At 44.5% G+C, this 14,447-nt stretch overlaps 2 protein-coding genes across 12 annotated transcripts in view; one reads left to right on the forward strand and one right to left on the reverse strand.

Annotated features, from left to right (window-relative positions):
* The window catches only part of LOC133506633 (P2X purinoceptor 3-like), a 66,175-nt gene extending 60,231 nt beyond the window's left edge, over nucleotides 1–5,944 (reverse strand). The window contains exons 1-2 of one of the 3 annotated variants that reach the window (XM_061830963.1): nucleotides 5,809–5,944; nucleotides 5,688–5,719 (exon numbers count right to left, since the gene is read on the reverse strand). In XM_061830963.1, the coding sequence (XP_061686947.1) occupies nucleotides 5,688–5,719; nucleotides 5,809–5,890 (114 nt within the window). In that variant the 5' untranslated portion in view covers nucleotides 5,891–5,944. Of the gene's footprint in view, nucleotides 1–5,347; nucleotides 5,749–5,808 lie in introns of those variants that run through there. The other 2 variants (XM_061830964.1, XM_061830965.1) reach the window with 2 other exon arrangements.
* Nucleotides 5,945–6,787: 843 nt separating this feature from the next.
* Nucleotides 6,788–14,447, forward strand: part of LOC133506632 (general transcription factor II-I repeat domain-containing protein 2B-like) — a 123,711-nt gene continuing 116,051 nt past the window's right edge. For all 9 annotated transcript variants that reach the window (XR_009796550.1, XR_009796551.1, XR_009796553.1 and 6 more), the window contains exons 1-2: nucleotides 6,788–6,902; nucleotides 6,988–14,227. Coding sequence is in view for 1 of the 9 variants with exons in the window: in XM_061830961.1 (XP_061686945.1) it covers nucleotides 13,008–14,222 (1,215 nt within the window). In the remaining 8 variants the exon portion in view is untranslated. The remainder of the gene's footprint in view (nucleotides 6,903–6,987; nucleotides 14,228–14,447) is intronic.

Genomic DNA, 14,447 nt, shown 5'->3' on the forward strand with positions numbered 1-14,447 from the left:
AATGTCTTGGAGGTGAAAAGAGTATCAGATCGAGTGATGAGACTAAAATTTGGAATTGAGGGTGTTATGTATAATGTGGTTAGCGGCTATGCCCCATAGGTAGGATGTGACCAAGAGCTGAAAGAGATATTCTGGAAGGAACTAGATGAAGTAGTTCTGAGCATTCCAGAAGGCGATAGAGTTGTGATTGGTGCAGATTTTATGGACATATTGATAAAGGAAACAGGGGCGATGAAGAAGTGACGGGTAAGTACGGCGTCCAGGAACTTTGAGGGACAGATTGTGGTGGACTTTGCAAAAAGGATGGAGATGGCTGTAGTGAACATTTATTTCCAGAAGAGGGAGGAATATACAGTGACCTACAACAGCGGATGTAGAAGCACGCAGGTGGATTATATTTTGTATACATTATATATATTTGTATATATTTTGCCACTTCCACCAAGGACCCATACAAATAAAAACCCTGTGTTACTGCGCAGCCCTTTTCTTTTTCTTGGCCAATTTGGTCAGAAGACACATCTCTTGTGCAGCAGATGCCTAGATAAGACCCGGACGTCTGTGTTGCACATTCCTTTGCATGAAATCCTTTGTTGTTAACTTTTTCTAATCATTGGTCATATCTTCCACGATCATCTAATTGCGTAGGGTCCAAACTCGCAAATCCCTACAATTTGGTGACCCCGACCATAAGTCGAGGGAGATTGATGAGCGTTGGCTGTCGACAGAGGACATTGTTCGGAGCGAGATGAGGAATACAGGAGTGTTTTTTGGACAAGTCGAGGGTGATCGCCTGTACTTCTGACTTCTCCAGGTCGACCGAAATCAAACGTAAGCAGAAGCCTGTTAATGTCGAATTCTGCATATTGAACTGCCTAAATTTGAGAAGTCATAGGTATCAGATTGTTCAGGCCTCATATGAGTCATTGAGAATAAGAGAATAAGAGATAAAGAGAAGTTGTATATCCCGTCGTAGCTGACACATATTGTAGACGTACAATTGCACTGTGAGGTTCACCTGTTACACCTAAGGGGGATGGGATCCCTTAAAAACAGAGGGTTTGCCGTCGGTTTGAGCCTGGGACGTCACAAGGTGCCGTAAGAAAAAAATGAATAGTATAGGCTAATTTGTTGCGCGATAGGAATTCGGTTGGGTTTAGTCAAAGAAGACCACTAAATTAAATAAATAATCATGGATGGTGAATTTAATCGCGAATGTGCTGAATATAATCATAATAAAGTTGAAATGTACATTGAAATTGGACGGCAAATGATGGCTAATGTTGATCAAAAGGAACACGATAAAGACAGGAAGTGTGCATTAAATCAATGGCAAAAACACAACCTGGGTAAAATTCGCGATTGGGACAAACTGACGATGAAATTACAGGAAGATGATGGGGAATATGTAAAACGGGCAAAAAATGTGCGGGACAGAATAGATAAGGGCTCATGGAATGAAAAGAGGAAATGTAAGAGAGAACTTGAAGAGGTGGACAAAGAAAGGCGCACTGTGCATTTAATAACGGTGACCGTGACTGCGATCGCAGCGGTGAAAAATGGTAATGCCAAGTCGGACGAAGGTAAAGTGAATAAAGAAGATGGTGCAGTTACTCCTGGACCGGCGCCCACCGCGTCTCTGTACCCAACACTCCCGTTGCCCTACGCAGGGGAGACGGATGTTGAAACAGGACCGGGGAACTATCCAATGATGAAAATCGCTGGTCAGGTGGCATGTGACATTGATGGTATCATGGAACCCATGACGGAGGAAGAAAAGAGGTTGCTGAAAAAAAAAATACATGTGATATGTGGTTACGAGTAAGTAAAAATGGAAAGGAGGAGCAAGACACATTGAACACGCACACATGCACGGGCCTTGAATCACAAGTAAATACATCACACAAACACATCGGCATAGAGGAAGATGAGGAAGAGGAAGAAAGGGAGGGCACAGAAGACTTACCCCTGCCTCAGACCAATGCCGATTTGCATAACGAAAAACCTTTAGTTGTCCCTCCCCCACATCAGAGTGGGCGGATAAAAAACAAACAAGCAAGCAAAAAAAAAAAAACGCCACAATGATGCCTATATTCGAAGCTCCGGCAGGTCCAATATACAAGCCGTTTGATCTTAAAGATGTTGATTGTCTTACTGCCCGGTTGCCTCGTCTTTCTTCTGGTGGTAATGCATGGCTGTCTAGTTTTGTGTAAACTTTACAGGGGTATACACTCTGCATGGGAGTCTGGAGACAAGCAGCATCTAGGCCATGCATGAGCATTGAACAACGACAAATCGAGAGAGCTGCAGACACACTTAACGTACCCAATGGAACCATATTGAGAGCACACTCCGAACGTCTGGCAGCAGCTGTCAGAGAGAGATTCCCCACTCCTGTTACGGGCGCACCCACTTCCTTCCCTTATGGTAACATTGACCCACTTGAACACTTGGCTAAATGTACTAAACTTTGGACGTCACTCTGGACAGTCTGCTTTGGAGGAGGCTATGTTCAGGACTGCGATCTTGGCAGGCCGCCCTGAACCAGTACAGGCTACTCTTAAAGCTGACCCTGACCTCCTGTCTGGAGACGAGACTAGATTTAGACGACACTTAGTGCATCACCTCGAAATTTATTCAAACCAACAACAGAGTGAGATTAATGAAATTACTTAACTCCAAAAACAATTTCTTAAATTACAAGTAGCACAGACAAGAGATCAGGCCACACAAAAGAAGATAGATATAAAGGAAAACTCTAAGACCATGTAAGATGTAATTTTTTTGCAGGCGCAACCACCTAGACTGGCAGGTAGGTTCCGGGGCAATAGGGGTGGACACGCAGGAAGGCATGCGGGGGGCCGGAGGAGAGTGCAACCACATCGTGAGCAAGGATGTTTTGGTTGTGGTTCTCTCGATGACTGGATTAAAGACTGTCCTACAGCTTTTCCCCCTCAAGGTCCAATGCGGGGGCATGGAAGCTGGTTCAACAACAGAGGGGGACAATGCAGAAGCAGAAACAACAACTTTGGCGGCCCACAATGGCAGCAGAATGGAGAGCAGCAGGTTGGACAGTACCACTAGGGGTGCCCAGGAAGCCAGGGGTCCGGGGATGCAGGTGCCATGATCCCCATCTCTGTTGCGGGGCGAAAGTTGAATACTCTCATTGACACAGGGGCAACACACTCTTCTCTCAACATCTCGCTCCCGGACACTTTATTGTCACAACACACTGTGCTAACTCGGGACTCTACAGGCCCTGTAATGGACTCAACCCCTACTGACAATCTTGGCTGGACAGACCTTCCACCAATCATTTGTACATTCACCACAAACACCAGTGAACTTGTTAGGACGTGACCTAATGAGTAAGGCAAGTGCCTCCATCTTATGCGGGTCTGAAGGACTTGTTGTTTCTTTCCCAAAAGGACAGATAATGCCGGCAGCTGACACCATCTGGCACTCTGGACAATGGCTTATGACACCTGTGAGTGAACCAACTCCAACTGTGGACATTTATTGGGCCCGACTTGAACCAGAAACACCGCTCAAACTTGGTCTCATGCATCAATTTCTGTTGTGGAAGCCCTGGTTAAACACTCTTAGGGCTTACCTGCCTCCACTAGATCCACACCATTGCACACCATATTATGACCGCAAAACTTTACATGCATACAAGGTGATGCTTGGAATATTACATCCACACATATATACGCAGCAAGAAAGGGTGTAGCAGCATCCTGCTCTCTTACACCAGATCAAATGACATGGTTTAACATGCAGGAAGAGTCAGTACCCCACATTTCACTTGCTCTGTCTCCAGGACACGAGACCCGGCAACTGGGACCTATGGTGAAATGACTGACTCAAATGACTGACTGGCAGGACACACCACTCACGAACATACAGATCTCCAAACTGGCAGATGCATATCGCATAATTGTTCCTGACGCACCTCTGACGACTAATATGACCATATTAGAGCACGGGACTCTAACTAGAGAACACGGACGTGACTACTCTGACCATGATGATGTCGCGTCAATGTTAAGCAAGTTTGGTCCTCTGGACCCTTTGATGTTGGACATTGTACAAAGACACCAGACATTAAAATCACAGTTTTTCCAGGATCTCATGTTTACAGACCTCAATATCCTTGGGCTGCGGCTGTTAACCAGGGGATGGAGGACACCCTCACTGGCCTGTGGAAGTCCTGGAAACATCCACCTCCTCGTGGTGTACACCATTCAGGCCAGTTTTAAAACCAGATGGTAACACTTATCGTATGGCGCATTATTTGATGGCCGTTAATGATGTAACAAGCACACCATTGTTACCTGTACCAGAACCCCACAGAATGTTGTCTACCATCACACCTGATTTGAAATACTTCACAGTGATTGATTTGGCGAATGCATTCTTTTGTGTCGCCCTCGCACCCGAGTGTAGACACTTGTTTGCATTCAGATATCAGGGACACAATTTGCAATACACCAGGTTGCCACAAGGCTTCAAAAATTCACCAGGAATTTTTGACCAATGTTTGAAATCATTGCTGCAGGACCTAGATCTCCCACATAGATGTAAACTTCTGATGTATGTTGATGACCTCCTGTTGGCAGCCCCAACAGCAGAGTTATGTTTGTCTCTAACTCAACTCGTTTTGCTTTGTTTGCATCAGCTGGAATTCAAAGCTTCTAGAAAGAAGCTTCAGTGTTGTCGCAAATTGGTGACCTTCTTGGGCAGAGTGGTGTCCTCTGAAGGATCCACTATGTCCTCGGAGCATCGTTCTTCTATTCTACAGCACAAACGTCCTGACACGGTGAAGGAGATGCTTGCTTTTAAACTATCTTCCATGCTTTGCAGACCGCACCGCTCCTCTCAGACACATGGTGAAAAGCCAAGGTTACAGAAACCTTACTGCCAAATTAGAGTGGTCAGCGGAGCCCGACTCTGTCTATACCACTCTTGTACATGATCTTGCATCAGCAGCATTTCTGGCTGCTTCGAATTATACCATCCCATTTCACTTAGATGTTACTGTCAAACCTACCATTGTGAATGCTACTCTATATCAGAGGAAGGATTGAAAGTGTCATGTTCTGATGTATTGTAGCATTCCACTTGATCCACCTGAGGCCAAAAGCCACGAATGCACTAGGTTTGCAGCTGGGCTTGCCAAAGTTATTCAAAAAACCGCACACATGTTAATGTCATATCCCCTTGTGTTCCTTACTGACCCTTCGGTGACAGCCTACGTTGCCTCATCAGCATCCACACTATCTTCTCTTAAGCAAACATGCTTGTTGAAAATTCTCATGGCACCAAACATCACATATGTACACACCGGCATTTACATGACTGATGAATTGCATGTAGACCCGCACTGCTGTGAAATTGCTGTGACTGATTCTCTTCGTCCACGTGCTGATCTCTCTGTCCAACCTCTGACTAAGGGGGGGGGGGGGGGGGTTTGGGGGGGTGTCCTCTTCACTGATGGTTGTTGTTACCGTAAGCCGGATGGCTCTTTGGCTGCGGCGGATGCCGTAGTGGAGCAGCAACCCTCAGGTGAATTTTTAACTGTTTCCTCTTCCGTACTAAAATCTGCTCCCTCAGCCCAGGCACTCTGTCTCGCACTGGAAATGGCGGTCGGACAATCTGTCAATGTCTATTCTGACTCGGCTTACGCTGTCTCCGCTGCTGAGTTGGACCTGTCTGCCTGGAAATGGAATGATTTTAAAACAGCTAAAGGTACTCCTATTGCACATTTGACACTGATCCAACGATTAGACAAAGTCCTGTACAAACCTTCGGCGGTGGCTATCGTCAAGGTCCCCGGCCACTCCAAATCCACTTCATCCACAGCCCTCGGCAATAATGCTGCTGACATGGCCGCCAAGCAAGCTGCGGGCTATGTCCCTCAGATGCTTGTAAAATTATCTGACAAATCCTCTCCTGACCTGCCCGAACCTCCGTCTCATAGTGAATTGGTTAAAATACAGTACAACGCCTCTCCTGAACAAAAAGGGAAAAGGAACTAAGTGGTTTCATTATTCCAGACATGTCCAAAGTCCGGCCCCCGGGCCAATTGCGGCCCGTGGACAAATTTTTACCGGCCCGCGGCCTCTTTCATGAAATCAATAATATGCGGCCCGCCAGCACTGTTGACCACAGTATAAAATACATGTGTACAAAAAGCTATTTTTCATTTCACCAGAAGATGGCAGTAGCCCTGTGGCCGCACTCTGGCCGCCGTGACCCTTGACCTTGCGTGATCATTTCAGCCCAGCCCATTTCTAACATGGCGTCTGTAAACAAAAAAAGGAAAGTAGACCGCGAGGGCGGCCGCTTCCAGGACAAGTGGAAATTTGAGTATTTTTTCACTGAAATACGAAACAACTGTGTCTGCCTAATTTGCCAAGAGACTGTGGCTGTTTTCAAGGAATTCAACATCGAGAGGCACTACCAGACGAAACATGCTAGCTACGACAAGCTAACTGGGAACAAACGCGGTGAAAAAGTGAAGCAACTGGAAGCTGTTTTAACGGCACAGCAAAGCTTTTTCACAAGAGTCCGTGAGTCAAATGAAAATGCCACAAAGGCAAGCTACGAAGTGGCAACGCTGATTGCAAAGCACTGCAAACCTTTCACTGAGGGTGAATTTATTAAAGACTGTGTAATGAAAATGGTTGAGAAAATTTGTCCCGCGAAGAAGCAAGAGTTTGCCAATATTTGCCTGGCTCGTACGGAGAATTGAAGACGTTTCATTAGATATTAAGAGACAGTTAGAGGCAAAAGGAACTGAGTTTGACTTTTTCTCGTTAGCGTGCGATGAAAGCACGGATGCGTCCGACACCGCTCAGTTACTGATCTTTTTAAGAGGAGTGGACAATGACATGAACGTGAGTGAAGAGCTTCTGGACCTCCAGAGTCTGAAGGGCCAAACAAGAGGAACGGATTTAATTGTTTCTGTTTGTTCCACCGGAGATGACATGAAACTACAGTGGAATAAAGTCACCGGGATTATTACGGACGGCGCACCTGCCATGGCTGGCGAGCGGAGTGGATTATCAAGCCTTGTCTGTAACAAAGTCAGCGAAGAAGGAGGCAGCGCTATTAAACTCCACTGTATTATTCATCAAGAAGTTCTCTGTGCCAAATATATGAAATATGATAATGTTATGAAACCGGTGATAAAGACTATTAATTATATTCGCTCCAAAGCGCTGTGCCACCGCCAGTTTCAACAGTTTCTTCTCGACATCCAGGCTGAATACGGAGATGTTTTGTATCACACCGACGTAAGGTGGCTCAGTCGGGGGTCTGCGCTGCAGCGCTTCTTCTCTCTCAGGGAGGAAATTGGACAATTCTTGACTAAAAAGGGACAACCCATGCCACAATTAAATGATCCTGTTTGGCTGGCTGATTTGGGATTTTTAGTTGACATAACGCGACATCTGAATGCGCTGAACACAAGCCTTCAAGGGCAAAATGCAGTGGTAAGCCAACTGTATTCACACATCAAAGCCTTTCGGACCAAGCTGCTACTTTTCCAAAGACACCTGTCACAGGCGCAGCCAAATACCGCACATTTCCCGTCGCTGCAGGAAATTGTGACCAGTTTCCCACAGGTCAATATCAGTGCGCAAATGACAAAGTATGCAGCAGACATCTCATCTCTGGTTGAGGAGTTTCAGCAGCGCTTTCGGGACTTTGCAGCTATTGAACAGGAGATCACGCTTTTTTCCTCTCCTTTCTCCGTGGACCCTGATGACGCTCCAGACCACCTGCAACTGGAGCTCATTGAGCTGCAGTGTGACGCCGAGCATCGCAGTCGGCACCAACAGCTCCCTCTTGTCAACTTCTACCGCCAGCTGGATGAAGGCAGGTTCCAAGCAATTCGGACATTTGCTAAGAAAATGCTGAGCTTGTTTGGCTCCACATACATGTGCGAGAAGACATTCTCCGTTATGAACATTAACAAGAGCCGCATGAGGACGAGACTGAGTGACTCTCACCTGCGTGACGTCTTGCGCATCAAAACCACTGCTCTTGAGCCAGACATGGACTACATACTGCAGTCAAGATCCCAGTATCACCCTTCACATTAGTGCAGGCAAGACCTTTGTTAAGTCCTCTGAGTTGAATAAATTCTTAAATCTCAGTTAATTAATTTTTTTGTGATGGTCAAAATCACAGTTTGAATATGCAGTGATCATTGTTTTGTTTTCAGCACTTTTCCTACACTGAGCATGTAATAGTGAATAATATGTAATGTTTCACATGAACTTAGATATCCTTTATAGTTTTCTTAATTTTTTGTGGTCTGTGTTTTCGGTAAAAACCTAAATGTAAAAAAAAATGTAAAAGTAAAAGTATGCCATTTGTAATTAAATTAAAAAAAATCCCAAAAAGTTAATTTGTATTTAATGTTAATGGTTCAAAGAATGTCAGGCTAAATAGTCGGCCCCCACACATTTTCACCTTACCAAATCTGGCCCTCTTTCCAAAAAGTTTGGACACCCCTGGACTAAAGGGTTGGGCTCTCTCAACAACTTGGGAACTTTGCTGTAACACAGATGATAACTCCTGGTGTTTGAGAATTACCACAATGTGTGGACTTTCATTCAAAGTTTATTTAACTGAAGATACATCTCTCTTTTGATATTTCCTGAACTCTGGTGAAATATTTCAAATGTATGCTTTGATATCTGGTCATTTTATGAGCTTTATAGGTTCAGATGTAGGATTTTGAGAACTGTTCATCTTGATTTGAAGCCAAACACTTTGAAGTGTTGGATTAAACAATAAACAGTTGATTTGTTAAGACTAAATTTTGATCATCTTCAATCAATTCAATTCAATCAATTTCTGATCTAACAGTAAGAGTACACAGTTGGGAGTATTACTCTCTGATTTATCAGCAGGTCAACTAAAAAGGCAGATAAATAAATAGCGGACACGGTAGCAGTGTCCCTCAAAATGCATGAAGAAATGTTCCTCTCTCCACCTGTTTTTGTTTTATATTTGTGGATCCTTTTTATTTCAACCTAACCTGCCTCTGTGCCTCCCAAGACAACTTATCTCAACAAATGGAAATTATATATGGGGTCCTTCAGTGGTCAGGTCTTGGACCCCTCCTGTTCAGCCTGTATATGCTACTCTCGGGTCAAATTTTCCAGAACTTTAGTTTTGACTATCAAAGCTATCAGTGTCTCAAGATGACCGTAGTTCAATTGAGGTGTTGTCTGTCTAAAGCAGATAAATAACTGGATGGGCCAGAGCTTCCATTATCTAAAGTTGAGATTCTAAACCACCTAAATCAATTACGAAAACTGTGTTTTACCATCTGAAGAATATATTAAGAGTAAAGGCTTGCGTGTGTCAAACAGACCAAGAGAAGCTCATCCATACTTTTATCTGATGTAAACTTGACTATTGCAATGGTCTTATGTTTGGGCTCCTCAGAAAGAGCATTAAACAGCTGCAGCTTATTCAGAATGCTGCAGCTTGGGTTATGACCAGAACATAAGGGTCAGAGCAGGGGTGTTTTAACATTGCGAGTAAACACACAATCATTTGTGCACTAGCCTCAAATATATTTTTAATCAGCAAAATTGAACAGAAATTAGATTTTTTTGGCTATAGTGGTAAGCTTAGAGTTTCGTAGCTTAACAAGCAGTTTGAAAGAATATCAGAATTAGAACCAGAATCCTCTTTATTTGCTAAGTATGTCAAAAACACCCAAGGAATTTGTCTCCAGTTGTTAGAGTCGTTGTAGAATGCAGCCCTATGGGGGTACTAGGCAATGCAAAGTGGAGGCAAGTCCCAAGCAGAGGGTTATTTCAGTAAGGGCATCTGGCATAAAATTGTGCCAAACAAATATGAGCGTACATTTAAAGAATACCATACCAGATCGGTCGTGGCCCAGGTAAACAATGGCCAACCCCGCCATCGTTAACCTGAAGGGGGTTGGTGGAATTTCAGCTGTGGGTCGAAGACAAAGAAAAGAAGGAAACCGGATTCGTTGGCAGAAGAAGAAGAGGAATGCACAGAGCCTACAATTGAGTGAAGGGACTTTGAATGTTGGGACTATGACAGGAAAAGCTCAGGAGTTGGTTGACATGATGATTAGGAGAAAGATTGATATATTGTGCATCCAAGAGAGCAGGTGGAAAGGGAGTAAGGCGAAACGTTTAGGAGAAGGGTTTAAATACCTACCTGGAGGTAGAAGCATGGAGCTGCATTATATTATGTACAGATGATATAACCTGAAGGAAGTTACTGACTGTAAAGTAGTGGTAGGGGAGAGTGTAGCTCAACAGCATAGGATGGTGGCATGTAGGATGACTGGTGGTAGGTAGGAAGATTAAGAAGACAAAGGTAGAGCAGATAACCATGTGGTGGAAGCTGAGAAAGGAAGAATGTTGTGCAGTCTTTCAGAAAGAGGTGAGACAAGCTTTCGATGGACAGATTCTCCCAGAAGACTGGACTACTACAGCCAGGGTGATCAGAGAGACAGGCAGGAGAGTACTTGGTGTGTCTTCTGGTTGGAAAAGGGAGAAGGAGACTTGGTGGTGGAACCCCAGAATACAGAAAGTTATACAAAGAAACGGATTAGCGAAGAAGATGTGGGACACTGAAAGCACTGAGGAAGGCCAAAGGAATACATTAAGATGCGACGTTGGGCAAATGGAGAGGTGGCTAAGGCTAATCAAGAGGCATATAACGACATGTACACCAGGTTGGACACGAAAGGAAGAAAAAAGGATCTCTCTAGGTTGGCCAGACAGAGGGCTAGAAATGGGAAGGATGTGCAGCAGGTAAAGGTGATTAAGGATAGAGATGGAAATGTGTTGACTGGTGCTGGTCGTGGGCTAAATAAATGGAAAGAAAATTTTGAGAAGTTGATGAATGAAGGAAATGAGAGAAGGAACAGTAGAAAAGGCAAGTGTGAAGGACCAGGAAGTGTCTATGATTAGTAAGAGGGAAACCAGAACGGCACTACAAAGAATGAAAAATGGAAAAGCAATTTGTCCTGATGACATACCTTTGGAGGTATGGAAGCAATTTGGAGAGGTGGCTGTGGAGTTTTCAACCAACTTATTCAACAGAATACTAGCGGGTGAGAAGATGCCTGAAGAATGAAGGAAGAATGAAGGAAAAGTGTGCTAGTTCCCATTTTTAAGAACAAAGCCGATGTGCAGAGCTTTGGGAACTATAGAGGAATAAAGCTGATGAGCCGCACAATGAAGTTATGGGAAAGAGTTGTGGAGGCTAGACTCAGAAGAGAAGTATCTTCGAGCAACAGTCTGGTTTCATGCCTCGATAACGTACCACAGATGCATTATTTGCCTTGAGGATGCGAGTAGAAAAGTCCAGAGAATGTCAGAAGGAGCTACATTGTGTCTTTGTGGATCTAGAGAAAGCCCATGACAGAATACCAAGAAAGGAACTGTGCATGCGTAAATCTGGTGTGGTGGAGAAGTATGTCACAATAGTACAGGACATGTATGAGGGCAGCAGAACAGTGGTGAGGTCTGCCGTAAGTGTAACAAAATAATTTAAAGTGGAGGTGGGATTCCATCAGGGATCAGCTATGAGCCCCTTCCTGTTTGCTGTGGGAATGGATAGGCTGATAGTTGAGGTTAGACTAGAATCCCCTTGGATCATGATGTTCGCAGATGATATTGTAATGTGCAGTGAAAGCAGGGAGCAGGTGGAGGAACAATTAGAAAGATGGAGACATGCACTGGAAAGGAGAGGAATGAGGATTTCGCCGAAGTAAAACAGAATATATATGCGTGAATGAGAAAGATGGAGGGGGAAGAGTGAGGCTAAAGGGAGAAGAGATAGCAAGGGTGGACGACTTCAAATACTTGGTGTCAACAATCCAGAGCAATGGTTACTGTGGTAAGGAAGTGATGAAACATGTCCAAACAAGTCGGAACACCTGTCGGAAGGTGTCTGGTGTGTTATGTGACAGAAGAGTTTCTGCTTGGATGAATGGCAAGGTTTATAAAACAGTGGTGAGGCCATGATGTACGGATTACAGACAGTGGCACTGAAGAGAAGACAGGAAGCATAACTGGAGGTGGCATCAATGAAGATGTTGAGGTTCTCTCTAGGAGTGAGGTTGGATAGGATTGGAAATGAGCTCATTAGAGCAGACATGTCCAAAGTCCGGCCCCCGGGCCAATTGCGGCCCGTGGACAAATTTTTACCGGCCCGCGGCCTCTATCATGAAATCAATAATATGCGGCCTGCCAGCACTGTTGACCACAGTATAAAATACATGTGTACAAAAAGCTATTTTTCATTTCACCAGAAGATGGCAGTAGCCCTGTGGCCGCACTCTGGCCGCCGTGACCCTTGACCTTGCGTGATCGTTTCAGCCCAGCCCATTTCTAACATGGCGTCTGTAAACAAAAAAAGGAAAGTAGACCGCGAGGGCCGCCGCTTCCAGGACAAGTGGAAATTTGAGTATTTTTTCACTGAAATAAGAAACAACTGTGTCTGCCTAATTTGCCAAGAGACTGTGGCTGTTTTCAAGGAATTCAACATCGAGAGGCACTACCAGACGAAACATGCTAGCTACGACAAGCTAACTGGGAACAAACGCGGTGAAAAAGTGAAGCAACTGGAAGCTGTTTTAACGGCACAGCAAAGCTTTTTCACAAGAGTCCGTGAGTCAAATGAAAATGCCACAAAGGCAAGCTACGAAGTGGCAACGCTGATTGCAAAGCACTGCAAACCTTTCACTGAGGGTGAATTTATTAAAGACTGTGTAATGAAAATGGTTGAGAAAATTTGTCCCGCGAAGAAGCAAGAGTTTGCCAATATTTGCCTGGCTCGTACGGAGAATTGAAGACGTTTCATTAGATATTAAGAGACAGTTAGAGGCAAAAGGAACTGAGTTTGACTTTTTCTCGTTAGCGTGCGATGAAAGCACGGATGCGTCCGACACCACTCAGTTACTGATCTTTTTAAGAGGAGCGGACAATGACATGAACGTGAGTGAAGAGCTTCTGGACCTCCAGAGTCTGAAGGGCCAAACAAGAGGAACGGATTTATTTGTTTCTGTTTGTTCCACCGTAGATGACATGAAACTACAGTGGAATAAAGTCACCGGGATTATTACGGACGGCGCACCTGCCATGCCTTGCGAGCGGAGTGGATTATCAAGCCTTGTCTGTAACAAAGTCAGCGAAGAAGGAGGCAGCGCTATTAAACTCCACTGTATTATTCATCAAGAAGTTCTCTGTGCCAAATATATGAAATATGATAATGTTATGAAACCGGTGATAAAGACTATTAATTATATTCGCTCCAAAGCGCTGTGCCACCGCCAGTTTCAACAGTTTCTTCTCGACATCCAGGCTGAATACGGAGATGTTTTGTATCACACCGACGTAAGGTGGCTCAGTCAGGGGTCTGCGCTGCAGCGCTTCTTCTCTCTCAGGGAGGAAATTGGACAATTCTTGACTAAAAAGGGACAACCCATGCCACAATTAAATGATCCTGTTTGGCTGGCTGATTTGGGATTTTTAGTTGACATAACGCGACATCTGAATGCGCTGAACACAAGCCTTCAAGGGCAAAATGCAGTGGTAAGCCAACTGTATTCACACATCAAAGCCTTTCGGACCAAGCTGCTACTTTTCCAAAGACACATGTCACAGGCGCAGCCCAATACCGCACATTTCCCGTCGCTGCAGGAAATTGTGACCAGTTTCCCACAGATCAATATCAGTGCGCAAATGACAAAGTATGCAGCAGACATCTCATCTCTGGTTGAGGAGTTTCAGCAGCGCTTTCGGGACTTTGCAGCTATTGAACAGGAGATCACGCTTTTTTCCTCTCCTTTCTCCGTGGACCCTGATGACGCTCCAGACCACCTGCAACTGGAGCTCATTGAGCTGCAGTGTGACGCCGAGCATCGCAGTCGGCACCAACAGCTCCCTCTTGTCAACTTCTACCGCCAGCTGGATGAAGGCAGGTTCCAAGCAATTTGGACATTTGCTAAGAAAATGCTGAGCTTGTTTGGCTCCACATACATGTGCGAGAAGACATTCTCCGTTATGAACATTAACAAGAGCCGCATGAGGACGAGACTGAGTGACTCTCACCTGCGTGACGTCTTGCGCATCAAAACCACTGCTCTTGAGCCAGACATGGACTACATACTGCAGTCAAGATCCCAGTATCACCCTTCACATTAGTGCAGGCAAGACCTTTGTTAAGTCCTCTGAGTTGAATAAATTCTTAAATCTCAGTTAATTAATTTTTTTGTGATGGTCAAAATCACAGTTTGAATATGCAGTGATCATTGTTTTGTTTTCAGCACTTTTCCTACAGTGAGCATATAATAGTGAATAATATGTAATGTTTCACATGAACTTAGATATCCTTTATAGTTTTCTTAACTTTTTGTGGTTTGTGATTTC

This window comes from Syngnathoides biaculeatus, chromosome 9 (genome assembly GCF_019802595.1).
Source record: "Syngnathoides biaculeatus isolate LvHL_M chromosome 9, ASM1980259v1, whole genome shotgun sequence".
NCBI classification, from domain to species: Eukaryota; Metazoa; Chordata; class Actinopteri; order Syngnathiformes; family Syngnathidae; genus Syngnathoides; species Syngnathoides biaculeatus.